Raw genomic sequence first — 20,369 nt, forward strand, 5'->3', positions numbered from 1 at the left:
ATAATGACCAAATTTCTAGGACTATGAGCGTACATGTACAGTATGTATTACAGTATTAACCTGAGTAGCGCTGTAATGGCGACAGGCAGCAGCAGAGTGCAGAGTGAGAGTGTTGTCTTTTAACGTTTAACCTGGTTTTAGTGTCCTTACTAACCTGGATTTTTAACTGATCTGCATGTGACGGTCATAACAATGACTCACCTTAGTTTGATGGGATGTTTTATCCTTTTTACGCTCTTATGCAAACTTTTGTGCGTACTCTGCGAACAAAAAGAGTCCCCCCAATATACCCGCGAGTTTCTCCTGTTCCTGCGTAACTCTGATGCGGGAATCGTGGACTCCCAGGCAGCTCTTCCACCAGAGATCATCCGGTCGGCAGCCCCCGCAGAGAACCAGAGTTGGGCACCCAGGACAGGAGTGAGGAAAAGGGGGAGACGCAGCGGCGTACGGCAAAGATTGAAGCGACAAGGCCATCGTCGGATACCTCTTCCTTCAATTATCCTCGCCAATGTCCAGTCCCTATGAAATAAAGTGGACAAGCTTCAGGCAAAAGTAAAGTTCCTTTCAGAATACAGATCCGCCTGTCTCCTCGCCTTGACAGAGATGTGGCTCAAAGATCAGGATCCACTCTCTGATTTTGAGTTGGACTGTTTTGGGGAACCTGTCCGTCTTGACAGAGACTCCACAGTGACGGGAAAATCACTTGGTGGAGGCTTATGTCTTTATATAAACAAGAAATGGTGCAATACGGTGATTGTCAGAGAAAAACTGTGTACTCCTGATATAGAACTTTTGTCTGTATCTCTACGCCCCTTCTATCTGCCCAGCGAATTCCATCCATCCATCCATCTTCATCCGCTTATCCGGGGTCGGGTCGCGGGGGTAGCAGCTCCAGCAGGGGACCCCAAACTTCCCTTTCCCGGGCCACATTAACCAGCTCCGACTGGGGGATCCCGAGGCGTTCCCAGGCCAGGTTAGAGATATAATCCCTCCACCTAGTCCTGGGTCTCCCCCGAGGCCTCCTCCCAGCTGGACGTGCCTGGAACACCTCCCTAGGGAGGCGCCCAGGGGGCATCCTTACCAGATGCCCGAACCACCTCAACTGGCTCCTTTCGATGCAAAGGAGCAGCGGCTCTACTCCGAGCTCCTCACGGATAACTGAGCTTCTCACCCTATCTCTAAGGGAGACGCCAGCTACCCTCCTGAGGAAACCCGATTTCGGCCGCTTGTACCCTGGATCTTGTTCTTTCGGTCATGAACCAGCCTTCATGACCATAGGTGAGGGTAGGAACAAATACTGACCGGTAGATTGAGAGCTTTGCCTTCTGGCTCAGCTCTCTTTTCGTCACAACGGTGCGATAAATTGAATGTAATACCGCACCTGCTGTGCCGATTCTCCGACCAATCTCCCGCTCCATTGTCCCCTCACTCGCGAACAAGACCCCAAGGTACTTGAACTCCTTCACTTGGGGTAAGGACTCATTCCCTACCTGGAGAAGGCACTCCATCGGTTTCCTGCTGAGAACCATGGCCTCCGATTTAGAGGTGCTGATCCTCATCCCAGCCGCTTCACACTCGGCTGCGAACCGATCCAGTGAGTGCTGAAGGCTGAGTGCTGCAAAAAGCAGCGATGAGATCCCCAGCCCACCGAACTGCAACCCCTCTCCACCCCGACTACGCCTCGATATCCTGTCCATAAATACTACAAACAGGATTGGTGACAAAGCGCAGCCCTGGCGGAGGCCAACTCTCAACTGAAACGAGTCCGACTTACTGCCGAGAACCCGGACACAGCTCTCGCTTTGGTCGTACAGAGATTGGATGGCCCTGAGAAGGGACCCCCTTACCCCGTACTCCCGCAGCACCTCCCACAGTATCTCGCGGGGCACCCGGTCATACGCCTTCTCCAGATCCACAAAACACATGTAGACTGGTTGGGCATACTCCCAGGCTCCCTCCAGGATCCTTGCGAGAGTAAAGATCTGGTCCGTTGTTCCACGACCAGGACGGAATCCGCATTGTTCCTCTTCAACCTGAGATTCGACTATCGACCGAACCCTCCTTTCCAGCACCTTGGAGTAGACTTTACCGGGAGGCTGAGAAGTGTGATACCCCTGTAATTGGCACACACCCTCTGGTCCCCCCTTTTTTAAAGGGGAACCACCACCCCGGTCTGCCACTCCTTAGGCACCGTCCCAGACTTCCACGCAATGTTGAAGAGGCGTGTCAACCAAGACAACCCCTCCACACCCAGAGCTTTAAGCATTTCTGGATGGATCTCATCAATTCCTGGGGCTTTGCCACTGTGGAGTTGTTTAACTACCTCAGCAACCTCCACCAGGAAATTGATGCCAATCCCCCCCTCATCCTCCAGCTCTGCCTCTACCATAGAGGGCGTATTAGTCGGATTTAGGAGTTCCTCAAAGTGCTCCTTCCACCGCCCTATTACCTCCTCAGTTGAGGTCAACAGCGTCCCATCCTTACTGTACACAGCTTGGATGGTTCCACGCTTCCCCCCCCCCTCCTGAGGTGGCGAACGGTTTTTCCAGAAGTACCTTGGTGCCGACCGAAAGTCCTTCTCCATGTCTTCTCCGAACTTCTCCCACACACGCTGCTTTGCCTCTTTCACGGCAGAGGCTGCAGCCCTTCGGGCCCTTCGGTACCTTGCAACTGCCTCCGGAGTCGTCTGGGATAACATATCCCGGAAAGACTCCTTCTTCAGTCGGACGGCTTCCCTGACCACCGGTGTCCACCACGGTGTTCGTGGGTTACCGCCCCTTGAGGCACCTAAGACCCTAAGACCACAGCTCCTCACCGCAGCTTCAGCAATGGAAACTTTGAACATTGTCCACTCGGGTTCAATGCCCCCAGCCTCCACAGGGATGCACGAAAAGCTCCGCCGGAGGTGTGAGTTGAAAGTCTGTCGGACAGGGGCCTCCTCCAGACGTTCCCAATTTACCCGCACTACCCGTTTGGGCTTACCAGGTCTGTCCAGAGTCTTCCCCCACCCCCTGACCCAACTCACCACCAGATGGTGATCGGTTGACAGCTCCGCCCCTCTCTTCACCCGAGTGTCCAAAACATATGGCCTCAGATCAGATGAAACGATTATAAAATCGATCATTGACCTTTGGCCTAGGGTGCTCTGGTACCAAGTACACTTATGAGCATCCCTATGTTCGAACATGGTGTTCGTTATAGACAATCCATGACTAGCACAGAAGTCCAACAACAAACAACCACTCTGGTTTAGATCAGGGAGGCCGTTCCTCCCAATCACGCCTCTCCATGTGTCTCCATCATTACCCACGTGCGCGTTGAAGTCCCCCCCCAGCAGAACTATGGAGTCCCCGACTGGAGCCCCATGCAGGACTCCACTCAAGGTCTCCAAGAAGGCCGAATACTCTGAACTCTTGTTTGGTGCATATGCACAAACAACAGTCAGAGTTTTTCCCCCCCCCCACAACCCGCAGGCGTAGGGGAGGCGACCCTCTCGTCCACCGGGTTAAACTCCAACGTAGCGGCGCTCAGCCGGGGGCTTGTGAGTATCCCCCACACCCGCCCGGCGCCTCACACCCTGGGCAACTCCAGAGAAGAAAAGAGTCCAACCCCTATCCAGGAGTATGGTTCCAGAACCAAGACTGTGCGTAGAGGTAAGCCCCACCAAATCTAACCGGTAGCGCTCCACCTCCCGCACAAGTTCCGGCTCCTTCCCCCACAGAGAGGTGACATTCCACGTCCCCCAGAGCCAGCCTCTGCTGCCCGGGTCTGGTCCGTCGAGGCCCCTGACCTTCACTGCCACCCATGTGGCAGCGCACCCGACCCCAGCGGTTTCTCCCACAGGTGGTGGGCCCATGGGATGGAGGGATGTCCGCCAAGTAGCTTTTTCGGGCTGTGCCCGACCGGGCTCCGTGGCAAACCCGGCCACCAGACGCTCGCTGACGAGCCCTCCATCTGGGCCTGGCTCCAGACGGGGGCCCCGGGCTTCCTCCGGGCAGGGTCACTTCATCCCTTCCTCGATTTTTCATAGGATTTTTGAACCATTCTTTGTCTGGCCCCTCACCTGAGACCACTTTGCCTTGGGAGACCCTACCAGGAGCACCAAGCTCCAGACAACACAGCCCTCAGGTTCATAGGGACACACAAACCTCTCCACCACGATAAGGTGATGGTTCCCGGAGAAGTGCCCAGCGAATTCCCACAGATATTTGTAACACTTGTTTATATTCACCCAAAGGCTAATGCCGACCTAGCGACTCGGGCTATGGTGAAGTGTGTGCAGCGGCTTCAGGGGATTTCACCTGAAGCACCAAACTTCGTCATGGGCGATTTTAATAACTGTAAGCCAGGGAGGTCCCTGTGTAATTTTTATCAATATGTAACCTATGCAACACGACGGACCAAAAGGCTGGACCTCTGTTATGGACCCGTCAAAGGTGCTTATAAATCCTACAGCAAAGCTCCATTTGGCATGTCCAATCACAACTCTGTATTTGGTTCCGTCCTACAAACCGGTACTGAAGAGAAACAAGCCGGAACGAAAGTTGGTTCCGGTTTGGTCAGAGGACTCAATCCAGTGTCTACAGGAATGCTACTGCTGTACTGATTGGGATCTATTTAAAAATGAAAGTAAGGATATTGATGAGCTTACAGAGACTGTCTCCGCATACATCACCTTCTGTGAGGAGTTAGTCATTCCTAGAAAACTAATTTCCATATATCCAAATAATAAACCTTGGGTCTCCAAATCAGTTAAAAGCATAATTAATCAACAAAATATTAGCTTCAACCAAGGTAACATGACTCAATATAGAGTATTTCAAAAACAAGCTAAAAAGGAACTTAAGCTCGCAAAACTTAACTATAAAGACAAAGTTGAGAACATGCTGAGCACAGGCAACTCACATCCTGCATGGGAGGGAGTGAAAGCCATGATGGGGATGCAGTCTAAGAAGTGTCCGATTTCCCTAAATGGCATATCAGACCGTGCCCTCTCAAATGAACTGAACACTTTCTATAATCGTTTTAATACTTATGACTTTAGTGAGGAGTTGTCAGTCTTTAATAACGTTGCCCCTGGGCAGAGCAATGTCCAGGTTGTCAGAAATAAGGTCCTGACACTCTTCAGAGGTGTTAAGGAAAGGAAAAATCCTGGCCCTGACGGCATTGGAGGCCGTATATTAAAGAACTGTGCTGAACAGCTGGCAGACATTTTTTGTTTTATTTTCAAAATGTCCTTAAATCTCCACACCATTCCTAACCTTTGGAAAGACTCAATTATTGTCCCAGTGCCTAAAAATAAGGCAATAATAATGACTTTAGGCTTGTGGCACTCACGTCCCTTATTATGAAGACGTTAGAGAAGATCGTGAAAGACGAACTTTTGAACTCTGTACAGGATCTACTAGACCCGCTTCAATTCGCCTACAGACCAAAACGGGGAGTGGAAGATGCAGCATGTATTCTTTTTAACTTGATCTATACCCATCTTGAGGGTGCAAAGAGCTTTGTGCGGCTGCTTTTTATTGATTTTTCTTCAGCCTTTAATTGCATTCAACCACATATTTTGGCAGGGATCTTAAAGAATACTTTTAATATTGATCCTAGTCTTATCTGTTGGCTGATAACTTAACTGACAGGTCTCAACGCGTGAGAGTGAATAGCATCTTATCCGATGTTCTCTTTTCCTCCACCGGTTCCCCCCAGGGCTGCGTCCTCTCCGCGATCCAAAGCCAGCACACCAGGCGTCATATCATTAAGTTCGCTGACGACTCGGTAATAGTGTCGCTGCTGAAGCACAACGACCCGGAGTATGGCGCTACCTTAAATGATTTTACAGAGTGGTGCAAGTCGTCTTTTATGAACATTAACGCGGCAAAAACTAAAGAAATGCTGATCGACTTTAGAAAGAATCCCCCCACCCTCTCTCCCACCCTTATTAACGATCAAGCTATCGAAGTAGTGAAGCAATACAAATACCTCGGTATTATAATAGATGACAAACTCACCTTCGAGCCTCAAGTTGACACTGCCTGTAAAAAATCACACCAGCGCATGTTTTTTTATCGTAAACTTCGTAAAATTTTTTAATGTCGATAAGACCTTTATGAGGATGTTTTATTGAAACTATTCTTTCTTTTGCCTTTGTGAGCTGGTTTGGGTCCCTCACTCTTAAAAACAAAAACAGGCTGCAATACATAACTAAAGTGTGTGGCAACATTTCCCACAACTCTCTGACTGACTTAAAATTGCTATATGAGACAAAGACCTTGAAGGCCCAGTCAGTCCTGGCTGATATAAGCCACTCCCTGAACAGTTACTTCATGTTGTTGCCGTCTGGCCGCAGATTCTGTCTGCCTAAATGTAGGACAAACAGACACAAAAACTCTTTTGTTCCTGCTGCTATAGGGTTTGTTAATAATTCAATGTGAGACGTGGACTTCTGTGTAGTATGTATCTATTTGTGTCCTCTATTGATAGTGTCTGTTGTTTGTATGGCTTATGTGTTGTTTATGTTGCATTCTATTTCTGCACAACGAATTGCCCCTAGGGGATAATAAAGACTCCTTGACCTTGACCTTGGTACAGTCGGTATGACTATAATACGTTTGTGTGTAGCTACTGATTGCCCCAATAAACACTAAGTGTATCACTCATATAGAGTGTATTTGTGTTGATAACTTGTTGTTTTATGTACAGATCTGCCTTGTTGTAAATGTCTGTCTATGTTTTTTTTTTATTAGGGCCCGAGCAGTGAAACTGCAAGGACCTACTGTTTTTGCTAAGTTTATTATTCCGCAACGTCACTCGCATTTTTGAGGGGCTTAGCATGCTGGAAAACTCACAAAAATGTGCATACATGTCAGACCTGGCAAAAACTACAAAGATTAAAAAACGTACACATATCCACCACTAGGTGGCGCTACTTCAGAAAAAACGTGTTTGACCCTATAACTCCCAAACCTTACACCGCACATTCAAAAACCACATATCTTCGTATTCCCTGGCTTCAACTGAATCGCCTGATATAGGCCACGCCCATTTCCGCCTAGACTTATATGCGTGAAAAATCGTGATTTATCGAAAACCTACGTTGTCAAACTCCTCCTAGATTGTGCGACCGATCTGCACAAATCTTGGCAAGCAGCATCTCCAGACCGACCTCACAAAAATGTATCAAAAGAATTTTGACTATCAATCACAATTAAGACTATCAACGCGAAACTTTAGATTCTTGGTTGCCATGATTAAGGTACTGATTGGTCAAAGTGGGCGTGGCCTATGAGACCCTAATTGGTTTTAGCACTTGGGCACATTTTTGACGGCCTCTATATATACGAAAACTCACAGAAATTGGCGCCAACATAAACACCTGGGAGCTTTGCGAGACTTTACAGCGATTTGGCCCGTACCTGTAAGCGTGCTCCATAGCGCCCCCTAATGCGTGGAAGGCCTTAACTTAGACATAGTTGCTCCGATCTTCACCAGATTTAATACACATATTACTGTAATCATTGCGGACATATTTCCCATTTACCTTCATTAGCTCCGCCGAACCTGAAGGCGGCCATTTTTTATTTATGCATTTTTCATGTGTTTTACATTCTTTCGAACTCGTCCTAGGCCGTGATTTCAATCTTCTTGAATCTTTGCAGGTAGTATCTGTTGACCCTCATGACAAAAAGATATCCATAGAATTTTGATAGTTGAAAAAATGCGCAAGTTACTGCAACTTCTTGTCTAAACAAGAAGTTGTGTTATCTTGGCAAGAATTTTTCCGATTGCCCCGAAACTTGACAAAGTTGTTCCTCATGGCCGGTTTAGCATCTGTGCCAAACTTGGCGGCAATTGGCCATTAGATGGCGCTGTTTTAATTTTCTTTAATTAATCAGCAAAATATTGATATATGGGAAACCTACTTTGTCTAAATCGTCCTGGGGCATGAATCTGATCAGCACGAAAACTTGCATATAGACTCTGAGGACCCTTGTGACAAAAAGTTATCAAATGAATTTTGATAGCTAAAACAATGCGCAAGTTATGGAGGACCAACTTCCTGTAGATGGGTGTGGAAAAAGGAATGGTTGTATCTTGACAACGGCTATTCCGATGGACATAAAACTTAAAACAGTTGTTCATCATGTGCCAATAAGGCTGTGTGCCAAATATGTCGTCAATCGGCCTTTAGTGATTAGATGGCGATGGCGATCAATTTTTTTATTAATTAGCAAATTTGCTCATGACAAAAAGATTTTTGATAGCTAACACAATGCACAAGTTACACAGGACCAACTTACAGTAGGGGGCTGTCGAAACAGGAAGTTGCGTATCTTACCAAGATTTATTCCGATTGCCACCAAACATGACACAGTTGTTCCGCATAGGGGCTTGAGCATCCATGCCAAATTTAGAGAGAATCGGCCATTAGATGGCGGTGTTAGAATTTTTTTAATTAATTAGCCACATCGCGATATATGGGAAACCTACTTCTTCTAACTCCTCCTGGGCCGTGAGACCAATCTGCACGAAAACTTGGAAATGTGGACCCTCGTGACTAAAAGTTATCAAAATAATTTTGATAGCTAACGCAATGCGCAAGTTATGGAGGACCAACTTCCTGTAGGTGGCTGTTGAAACAGGAACGGTTGTATCTTGGCAAGTTATTCCGATTTACATACAACTTGGAATGTGTGGTGTGTGTGTGTGTGTGTGTGTGTGTATGTGTGTGTGTGTGTGTGTGTGTGTGTGTGTGTGTGTGGGGGTTGAGAATGGCTGGACAATATTGCTTTTACATTCTTATTTTTTTATTTTTTTCTATGTTTTTAAATTCTATTTTATTCATTTGCAAAACACCAAGAGGAATACAATCATATTTCTTTGTATCCTGTACAATGACAGTAAAGAATTCTATTCTATTCTAATTGAAACGCATCACCTCACCGCTCATTTACTGCGCAACCCGGGGCGCAGGACCCTACCGAACCCGTCCGAACCTGATCCCGAACCCGATCCCGAACCCGGCCGAACCCAATCCCGAACCCGGCCAAACCCTATCCCGAACCCGGCCGAACCCGATCCTGAACCCGGCCGAACCTGACCAAACCCGACCGACCCCGAAGCCGAATCCTGGATTCGGTGCCCAGATTTGTCTTCGGATTCGGGCGAATATTGGGTCAAATCTCCTATTCCCTCTGTCATTAGTCAGAGATAATATTGCATCTCATCCCGAACCCGGCCGAACCCTACCGAACCCGGCCGAACCCGATCCCGAACCCGATCCCAAACCCGGCCGAACCCGATCCCAAACCCGGCCGAACCCGATCCCGAAGCCGAATGCTGGATTCGGTGCCCAGATTTGTCTTCGGATTCGGCCGAATATTGGGCCCAATCTCCTATTCCCTCTGTCATTAGTCAGAGATAATAATGCATCTCAGTCCGCTCTGTCAGTTTCTTTAGCAGAAGCCCTCCACACCCTCCTCAGCTGCAGTCTCATCTGAGGGATCAGCCACTCTTAGGTTTTATCCCAAAGATACTTCAATCACAAGGACTCTCACGCTCGCCTGCTCACTTTCTCACTCTCTCGCCCTGTGTGTGTGTGTGTGTGTGTTTGTGTGTGTGTGTATGTGTGAGAGAGTGATAGATGGAAGTGGAGTTGATTTCATCTGTGCTATCAGGGCCCTGCCTTTACATGCTCAAAATATTAGTAAAACACCTTGGAATCCTGAGATGTGGTTGCTTGCTTGACTTTTAACTTGATTGGTTAATAGGATAGCAAGTACTTTACTCTCCTGCCCTCCCTCTCACCCCTCTCTTTTTGTGTGAGTGAGGATGGTGTTGGATTCGGCCCAATATTCGGCCGAATCCTGGCACCGAATCCTAACACTGAATCCAGGATATATTCTGCTTCGGATTCGGGCCAATATTGGGCCAATATTGTCTTCTGATGGATTTACATACAAAACAATGACATTTTTTTAAGGATACAGTTATTAACTTTTAAAAATGTACTTTTTTGCCAATCACTGAGATTTTTTTATTACATTATTCCTGATGGAGACGGAATGTACATAATTTAAGTGTGTGTGTATGTGGGGGGGTTGAGAATGGCTGGACAATATTGCTTTTACATTCTTATTTTTTAATTTTTTTCTATTTTTTTAAATTCTATTTTATTCATTTGCAGATGCCCAGATTTGTCTTCGGATTCGGCCGAATATTGGACCGAATCTCCTATTCCCTCTGTCATTAGTCAGAGATAATATTGCATCTCAGTCTGCTCTGTCAGTTTCTTTAGCAAAAGCCCTCCACACCCTCCTCAGCTGCAGTCTCATCTGAGGGATCAGCCACTCTTAGGTTTTATCCCAAAGATACTTCAATCTTATCATACACATATCTACTTTAGCTCCAAACTGACCATAAAGATGAATCAATACCTCTCTAAAACAGTTTCAACAAAACTGAACATTATAACCTTCATGAAAGTAGGATTTATTGCAGGACTGGTATATTAAACTGTATTAGTTTAAACTAGGTGTACCTAATAAACTGGCAATTGAGTGTATATAGTGGACTCTGAGAATCTGAGCCTTACAAACATTGTTATCAACACTTGTCTTGTGAAAGAAGCAGGCATATGTGACTATACAAGAGTTAACAGAAACAGGCATGATAAGTTATATTTATTTTCAATGTTTGTGGAGTGATATTATATTGTCTGGCAAACTGTGGCACCAACAGTCTGTTAAATGTTGCAATAACAAGGGTTTTCATTGTTATGCAGGTATGTGGGGTAGTGTCACCTTGTGCGTGTCAGATTTGTGGGGCAGGAATGGCGGCTGTGGTCGATAAGATCAGAGAGAACCGAGGACTGGACCATCTGGACATCACTGTAGGGGTGGACGGGACACTCTACAAACTGCATCCACAGTGAGTTGAATTCATCAGTGGCACTCATCACAGCCGTGGGTTGCCAGTTGAGACAGGAGTTAAACAATAAATAGAAAATATCTCTTCTGTCTTGCTGTTATCTCCCCACCTTACTGTGTATCCCCTCTCTTCTCCACCCAGTTCTTTCCCCTTGTCTTCTGTCCTTAATCCAACCACTCCAGTCAACGTATCACGCTCCTGTAGCTGCTTTAGCTCGTCTACATGACAGAGAGGTAGGCGTGGGCGATACTGGGAATTTTGGTATTGATCCGATACCAAGTAAATACAGGGCTAGTATCGCCGATACCGATACTTTTTACTTGTAACGTCACAATCATTGAATAATTTTGTGATTTTGCCTTTAGTTAGTTGATTATGATTATGATAAAACACAGGACAAAGATTTCAGGCAAATCTAAATGTTTTAATGTGTTTATGCAAATTGGTGGTGTTACCACAGTGGAGAATTACTTTTTTGCACACATCACATGTGGCAGTGTCCGTATCAGCTAGAGTGAATAAACTCCACACAGCGCTTCTCTTTCTTTCTGCCATCATCACGGACTTCTCTCACTGTTTTGACTCTCTGCTCTCCGCCTCTGGCAGAGCAGGGAGGGGGATGGGGCAGAGAGAGAGAGGGAGAGAGGTGCGCTGCGCACACACTTGGAGAGACGCTGTGCTCGCATGAACTCGGAGAGAAACTGCAACAAAAGTATCAATCTCATCACGACAGTATCGATCCGATACCAATACTCATCTTGGTATCGATACTATCGATATTTAGGTTGATACGCCCAGCCCTACAGAGAGGACGATAGCTTTCTCTGTTATGTTAGGTAGCAGAGTCAGGCACTATGTTGTAGTTAGATTACATTGATTAACCATTGTAAATGTACCCAGACTCTTAAAGTTTTTGTGATTTCCAAGGTTAAATTTATCAAAGGAGATAAAACATGCACATTCAACTCCTGTAATGTGCAGGGCGGAAACAAAGTGCCCACACACTCCTGTAATGCTCCCATGAGTTGTTTATCATCGCCATCTGGAGGATAAATGCAGCCTGTTACAATATACCAAGTACAACAGTTGCAAGACAATTTCCAAATGCATTGCAGAGAAATGTTTATCCTCACAACATGTTGAGTGGATGCAAGGACATAAAAACACTGTTTTAGACCAAAGTTTCCAAAGTGTTTCTGCTGTCTGCTGCTCACCGTCTCTACAACAAGACGTAGAAGGGATACGAGGTGATATATAAATGTGTAATGAGATGAAAGGGAATATTTTTGCTTTAAGAAATGTAAGATCTTACCCAGATAGGATACAATATGTTATACATACACTGCTGCTATTTATTTTATTTTTGTATTGGCCAATGTTGAAATTTTTTGCTGTTCATATAATGAGGCACACAGAGGAAGCGACTTCAGTTGGTACCTGTCCTGTAGTGGAGGATTTAATAAACCACGTCGGGGAAGAAAGGTGACAAAAGAGGGACTGTTACCAGATCTGCAGGATATGTCACATGCTTGCTTAATGTTCAGATTTGGTCTAATTTATGACAGCAATCCTATTCTTATGTGCTGTACTGTAAAATATGTCCAAAGAGCACTTGTATTTTACAATGTTGTTGGTTCTAATCACAGCTGTTGATAAGTTGTCCTTGTTGTCTTAAGAAGTGCTGGCTACACTCATCATCACAGTGAGACTCATCAGTTACTTGGTAACAGCAATGAAACAGGAATGCGGTGCTAACATAGATGCCAGTGGAACAACAATGGCCAAAACAGTGTATAAGAGGACATTTTGTACAGTAGCTGAAACTTTAAAGGGAATTTAAACATTTTGGAAATAAAACGTCTCCCTATCCTCACTCACTGTACTCCATATGTTCCAAAAAACTCAGAAGGGTGTTTAAGTGAACTACTGTATGACTCATTCATGTAACACAATTCAGCCCGGTCTCACGGCAGTTTGTGTAAATGTCACGTTATTTTTAATCTATTGATACGTGTTCACGGGGAAGTTTTTCTTGTTTTTTACGTGGTGGCCAGCACAAAAATGTGAAGTAATGTATTTCAATGGGAAGCATATTTCGTGGTCACAGCACGAAAATGGTAGCGAGTATTATAAAGAACTGAAAATAGCTGGTCGTGGTGGTGGATGGGTCAAGCAACACAGGAGTTTCACCCAGGCGAGCGGGGATCGCGTCCTGCGTGTGGTGTTTTGTTTCCCGTAGTCTTCCTAATCACAACCGTTCCGTTATTGTGGCGCGTCCCCAGCGGCCGTCTCCCGGCATGTGAGGCGCCCTGTCCCGTTATTGTCGCGCGTCCCCAGCGGCCGTCTCCCGGCATATGGAGCGTCCTTTCACCGTAGGGTATTTCGTGCTGGCCACTATGGGGTGCCGTTTGTAAAGCGGCTCACGCTGAAAATAACAGCAACATTTTGTCACATTTAGCTTCAAACAATGTTTAAAAAACTGGTATGAATTTTTGACAGTCACTTTTTAGCACATTTACAAAAATATTTGTCAACTTAGAGATATTTTAAATAGTTAAATCTAAATATTAAATGTTACACCTAAATGTTAAATGTTAAATCTAAATGCTAAATCTAAATCTAAATGTTAAATTTAAATGTTAAATCTAAATCTAAATGTTAAATCTAAATGTTAAATCTAAATGTTAAATCTCAATGTTAAATCTAAATGTTAAATCTAAATGTTTCAGATGAAACTAAATATTTAACTAATATGTTATAATAAAACCATCTCATCCGGGGAAATGGACTCTTGGACATGGATTATCGTGATAATAACGACCTAAAATAATAAACACGTTTGAAGAAACTGTATTTGAAGAGTACTTTGAGTTTTTAGTGTCACTTTTATGAAGAGTGCGGGACTTATGACCTGTAGCCACTATAGCCAGCCACGAGGGGGCTCACTTTGACTGATCTGTCATGTTCGCTTGCATAAAGGCCAGCAAGAGCCTATCCCCGCCCGCCCCTGACCAAGTACGGTATTGTCGGTCATGGTCGCTCTGCGAAAATGTCCAACTAATCGGCGTCAGCCGAGAACATCGGCAGAGCCGTCCTGGCGGCTATACAAAATTTGTCAACAGCGACAGCAACCGCCGCAGGGCCACCACAGGCCAGCTCAGTAAGTATGTTTTCCAAATCACGTAGCATTGGATTCTTGTCAAGGCTAACTTAACCAAACTAGCTAACGGTAGCCAGTAGAGATTTGCTACTAGCACCATGCACTTTATGTGTAGCACATTTGTTTCTATAAACTGTAAAACTCACACCGGTTAAGTGACGCAGTGGGATGAACTCATGAGTAAATGTAAGTTCAAGATTATGTGAAGATGTTCTGAGCAGCAAAGCATAAATTATATAATTTAGCGTTACAGCTAACGGATGCTACTTGTCACCCCTCAGGCCCACAAATGACACTGTAAATTGTTGGTCAAATGGAAATCTGCCTCTGTCCTCAGTCAGACATCTCACTTTGGCTTACCTGCTGGCCTTTACTCTCAAGCTAAAACCGTTCTCTGCTTGGCTAGAGAGAGAGTAATGCTGATGGAGGACAGAGGCAGTCACAATGATAAAGACATTTAATTTAATGTGACTAAGGTACCAGAGTCAGAGTGCATACTGTAAAAAAGCATAAAATGTATATCTCTTTGTTTCCTTTGCCAATCTCAACCCTGGTTTTTGACTGCTGGGCGTATAAACATTAAAAACACATGAAATATAATGTTGCTATTATTTTGCTAATGTCTCTTCAGGCTCCCACCACCTACAATAACACACCGGGGCCAGCCACGCCCACCACCTCCACTGGGACATCAAACCGCTCGGTATACTTTCATACTCATGTAACCTAGCTGGCTGTTTGTTGTTTTTTTAATTTGTGTGGTGTAATGTTTCGGCATTAGTTCCAATCATGGTGGCATATTTTACACAACACTATTATGTGACAAGATAACGTCTTTGGTATTTTGTTTATATTTTTAAAACTTCTCAGGGCTCCAGCACCAGCGCTACCATATCTTTACCAGCAACAGACTTCGCTCCAGTGACCTGTCAGTAAGTACTCATTAATATTCATGTTCATATTTGTTTGGTTTATTTCTCATTTACCTCTCAGTAACCTCTCATCTTTTAATTGTCCATTTTATTTAAACATTCCTTAAATAAATGTACAGTACAATCTATAATTCTCTTCAGTCAGAAAGATAATGAGTGGATGTGAATGTTCATCTGTTATAATGTCTATAATTCTCTCTTGAATAACCATTGTTTGTTATAGAAACATGCCAAATGTCATATTCTTTGCTGTGTTCTAGAATGACTACCAAGGAAGACATCAGATTTCCAAAGAGGAGCTTTGGAAGAGGAAGAGGAAAGAACATGTTCTTTCACTGAAAACCACCTTTACAGAAGCGGAATCTATTCTTTCAATCTCAAGGCCAACTTTCTACAAGTTACTGCAAGACTATATCCCAACGTCAAATTTTAAGAGCATCTGTGATCAACAGTTAGATCTTGAAGTGTCACAAATAAAAACTGAACACCCAAATGTTGGAGAAGTGATGCTTATGGGGCATCTCCGCTCCAAAAACATTGTGGTTCAAAGACGACGTGTAAGAGATTCACTGCGAAGGATGGACCCTATCGGTGTCCTAGCCAGGAAAAGAACAGCAATAGCTCGGCGAGTATACTCTGTCCCACATCCAAATTTCATATGGCATGTAGACGGAAATCATAAGTTGATTAGGTGGAATTTGGTTGTTCATGGTGCCATAGACGGCTACAGTAGGATGTTGATGTTTCTAGGGCTGTAGCGATACACTAATCTCACGATATGATACGATACACGATATTCAGCTCACGATACGATATATATCACGATATTTAGCCAACGATACGATTTGATATAATTCGATACACTTACATTATTTTCTGAAAGATTTAAAGGGGACAACTTGCAAATGCTGGACAAAATGAATCAAAGATGTGTTGAGAAAATTAGTTCCATTTATTGAAAGCTTACAAGCCTTTGAAAAGTAAATAAAGTGCAGTATTGCAATTAACAATGGAGAGTTAAAAAGTGCAGCAAGTGGCCTGTTCTGAACAGTTTCCTTTGACAGCTTTTTTAGCTTGACACTGAACATATGAGGTAGCCAGTCTAAGCAATGAAACAGGAATGCGGTGCTAACATAGATGCCAGTGGAACAACAATGGCCAAAACAGTGTATAAGAGGACATTTTGTACAGTAGCTGAAACTTTAAAGGGAATTTAAACATTTTGGAAATAAAACGTCTCCCTATCCTCACTCACTGTACTCCATATGTTCCAAAAAACTCAGAAGGGTGTTTAAGTGAACTACTGTATGACTCATTCATGTAACACAATTCAGCCCGGTCTCACGGCAGTTTGTGTAAATGTCACGTTATTTTTTAATCTATTGATACGTGTAATTGTACGTGTAAGTTTTTCTTGTTTTTTTACGTGGTGGCCAGCACAAAAAATGTGAAGTAATGTATTTCAATGGGAAGCATATTTCGTGGTCACAGCACGAAAATGGTAGCGAGTATTATAAAGAACTGAAAATAGCTGGTCGTGGTGGTGGATGGGTCAAGCAACACAGGAGTTTCACCCAGGCGAGCGGGGATCGCGTCCTGCGTGTGGTGTTTTGTTTCCCGTAGTCTTCCTAATCACAACCGTTCCGTTATTGTGGCGCGTCCCCAGCGGCCGTCTCCCGGCATGTGAGGCGCCCTGTCCCGTTATTGTCGCGCGTCCCCAGCGGCCGTCTCCCGGCATATGGAGCGTCCTTTCACCGTAGGGTATTTCGTGCTGGCCACTATGGGGTGCCGTTTGTAAAGCGGCTCACGCTGAAAATAACAGCAACATTTTGTCACATTTAGCTTCAAACAATGTTTAAAAAACTGGTATGAATTTTTGACAGTCACTTTTTAGCACATTTACAAAAATATTTGTCAACTTAGAGATATTTTAAATAGTTAAATCTAAATATTAAATGTTACACCTAAATGTTAAATGTTAAATCTAAATGCTAAATCTAAATCTAAATGTTAAATTTAAATGTTAAATCTAAATCTAAATGTTAAATCTAAATGTTAAATCTAAATGTTGAATCTAAATGTTTCAGATGAAACTAAATATTTAACTAATATGTTATAATAAAACCATCTCATCCGGGGAAATGGACTCTTGGACATGGATTATCGTGATAATAACGACCTAAAATAATAAACACGTTTGAAGAAACTGTATTTGAAGAGTACTTTGAGTTTTTAGTGTCACTTTTATGAAGAGTGCGGGACTTATGACCTGTAGCCACTATAGCCAGCCACGAGGGGGCTCACTTTGACTGATCTGTCATGTTCGCTTGCATAAAGGCCAGCAAGAGCCTATCCCCGCCCGCCCCTGACCAAGTACGGTATTGTCGGTCATGGTCGCTCTGCGAAAATGTCCAACTAATCGGCGTCAGCCGAGAACATCGGCAGAGCCGTCCTGGCGGCTATACAAAATTTGTCAACAGCGACAGCAACCGCCGCAGGGCCACCACAGGCCAGCTCGGTAAGTATGTTTTCCAAATCACGTAGCATTGGATTCTTGTCAAGGCTAACTTAACCAAACTAGCTAACGGTAGCCAGTAGAGATTTGCTACTAGCACCATGCACTTTATGTGTAGCACATTTGTTTCTATAAACTGTAAAACTCACACCGGTTAAGTGACGCAGTGGGATGAACTCATGAGTAAATGTAAGTTCAAGATTATGTGAAGATGTTCTGAGCAGCAAAGCATAAATTATATAATTTAGCGTTACAGCTAACGGATGCTACTTGTCACCCCTCAGGCCCACAAATGACACTGTAAATTGTTGGTCAAATGGAAATCTGCCTCTGTCCTCAGTCAGACATCTCACTTTGGCTTACCTGCTGGCCTTTACTCACAAGATAAAACCGTTCTCTGCTTGGCTAGAGAGAGAGTAATGCTGATGGAGGACAGAGGCAGTCACAATGATAAAGACATTTAATTTAATGTGACTAAGGTACCAGTCAGAGTGCATACTGTAAAAAAGCATAAAATGTATATCTCTTTGTTTCCTTTGCCAATCTCAACCCTGGTTTTTGACTGCTGGGCGTATAAACATTAAAAACACATGAAATATAATGTTGCTATTATTTTGCTAATGTCTCTTCAGGCTCCCACCACCTACAATAACACACCGGGGCCAGCCACACCCACCACCTCCACTGGGACATCAAACCGCTCGGTATACTTTCATACTCATGTAACCTAGCTGGCTGTTTGTTGTTTTTTTAATTTGTGTGGTGTAATGTTTCGGCATTAGTTCCAATCATGGTGGCATATTTTACACAACACTATTATGTGACAAGATAACGTCTTTGGTATTTTGTTTATATTTTTAAAACTTCTCAGGGCTCCAGCACCAGCGCTACCATATCTTTACCAGCAACAGACTTCGCTCCAGTGACCTGTCAGTAAGTACTCATTAATATTCATGTTCATATTTGTTTGGTTTATTTCTCATTTACCTCTCAGTAACCTCTCATCTTTTAATTGTCCATTTTATTTAAACATTCCTTAAATAAATGTACAGTACAATCTATAATTCTCTTCAGTCAGAAAGATAATGAGTGGATGTGAATGTTCATCTGTTATAATGTCTATAATTCTCTCTTGAATAACCATTGTTTGTTATAGAAACATGCCAAATGTCATATTCTTTGCTGTGTTCTAGAATGACTACCAAGGAAGACATCAGATTTCCAAAGAGGAGCTTTGGAAGAGGAAGAGGAAAGAACATGTTCTTTCACTGAAAACCACCTTTACAGAAGCGGAATCTATTCTTTCAATCTCAAGGCCAACTTTCTACAAGTTACTGCAAGACTATATCCCAACGTCAAATTTTAAGAGCATCTGTGATCAACAGTTAGATCTTGAAGTGTCACAAATAAAAAACTGAACACCCAAATGTTGGAGAAGTGATGCTTATGGGGCATCTCCGCTCCAAAAAACATTGTGGTTCAAAAGACGACGTGTAAGAGATTCACTGCGAAGGATGGACCCTATCGGTGTCCTAGCCAGGAAAAGAACAGCAATAGCTCGGCGAGTATACTCTGTCCCACATCCAAATTTCATATGGCATGTAGACGGAAATCATAAGTTGATTAGGTGGAATTTGGTTGTTCATGGTGCCATAGACGGCTACAGTAGGATGTTGATGTTTCTAGGGCTGTAGCGATACACTAATCTCACGATATGATACGATACACGATATTCAGCTCACGATACGATATATATCACGATATTTAGCCAACGATACGATTTGATATAATTCGATACACTTACATTATTTTCTGAAAGATTTAAAGGGGACAACTTGCAAATGCTGGACAAAATGAATCAAAGATGTGTTGAGAAAATTAGTTCCATTTATTGAAAGCTTACAAGCCTTTGAAAAGTAAATAAAGTGCAGTATTGCAATTAACAATGGAGAGTTAAAAAGTGCAGCAAGTGGCCTGTTCTGAACAGTTTCCTTTGACAGCTTTTTTAGCTTGACACTGAACATATGAGGTAGCCAGTCTAGTCACCAGGTAAGTAAACATAGTACCATGGCTTCTCCTCAGAACACACCGAAGAAACGCCGACTTGAGCATACGCTCTGCCCGTGCGCGAAACGTAATACGTCTCCATAGCAGCAGGCGGCGCTGCTCTGTATTGTTTCCATTAACAGTCTGATTGTTTCCCAGAAAATGAAAACCATTAGCTGATTGGACAAACGCGTCACGTGGTTCTTTTTTCTCCGGAAATTCACAGCCAGACTGTCATGGCGGCTTGTTCAGAATACGATCTCATATTGTACTAAAATAGTTCAAACATTTTAAGCAAGAAATAGGCCGTGCAGTTGCTGAATCTGTCTTCATTTCAGATCGACAAAGGTTAGTTTAAAAGATTTTCGTCAGATTTCCGGGTGAGTCCCGACTGCCCTGCAACGCGAACGGGGGTAAACATGGGGGATTTGAATGGGACTTATGTATCGATACTCGCGGCTTAAAAATCAATACTTTCTTGGGAAAAAAAATATCGATTTATATCGCAGAATCGATAAAATTGCTCAGCCTCAGATGTTTCTTCACTGCTCCAACAATAATGGTGCTGAAACTGTAAGAGACCTCTTTACTGCAGCTGTTGGACAGTTTGGCAGAACACTGCACATCAGGAGCAGAGAACGTTCAGATTTGGGAGGACATGCATGCGAGCAGGGGGGAAGGCTCTGTCTTAACAGGAAGTTCTGTACACAACCAGAGGATCGAGCATTTTAACCGAGACTTGAACAAAAACTGCAGCCATATTTATGCACCCATTTTTATGAACTGGAAT

At 43.8% G+C, this 20,369-nt stretch overlaps 1 protein-coding gene and 2 long non-coding RNA genes across 3 annotated transcripts in view; all 3 read left to right on the forward strand.

Moving 5' to 3' along the window:
- Positions 1-15,438, forward strand: part of LOC144518232 (hexokinase-1-like) — a 37,212-nt gene extending 21,774 nt beyond the window's left edge. The window contains exons 20-23 of the mRNA XM_078250751.1: positions 10,781-10,926; positions 14,718-14,789; positions 14,957-15,018; positions 15,279-15,438. Of these exons, the coding sequence (XP_078106877.1) occupies positions 10,781-10,926; positions 14,718-14,789; positions 14,957-15,011 (273 nt within the window). The 3' untranslated portion in view covers positions 15,012-15,018; positions 15,279-15,438. The remainder of the gene's footprint in view (positions 1-10,780; positions 10,927-14,717; positions 14,790-14,956; positions 15,019-15,278) is intronic.
- On the forward strand, positions 10,949-11,900 carry LOC144518250 (uncharacterized). Its single transcript, XR_013502003.1, has 2 exons — positions 10,949-11,159; positions 11,737-11,900. It is a non-coding gene; the product is annotated as an uncharacterized LOC144518250 (long non-coding RNA).
- Positions 15,439-17,377: 1,939 nt separating the features above from the next.
- LOC144522601 (uncharacterized) lies at positions 17,378-18,931 on the forward strand. The gene is made up of 4 exons (XR_013502413.1): positions 17,378-17,536; positions 18,166-18,237; positions 18,405-18,466; positions 18,727-18,931. It is a non-coding gene; the product is annotated as an uncharacterized LOC144522601 (long non-coding RNA).
- The last annotated feature ends 1,438 nt before the right edge of the window (positions 18,932-20,369 follow it).

The sequence above is a fragment of the Sander vitreus genome, chromosome 1 (genome assembly GCF_031162955.1).
Source record: "Sander vitreus isolate 19-12246 chromosome 1, sanVit1, whole genome shotgun sequence".
Classification (NCBI taxonomy): domain Eukaryota; kingdom Metazoa; phylum Chordata; class Actinopteri; order Perciformes; family Percidae; genus Sander; species Sander vitreus.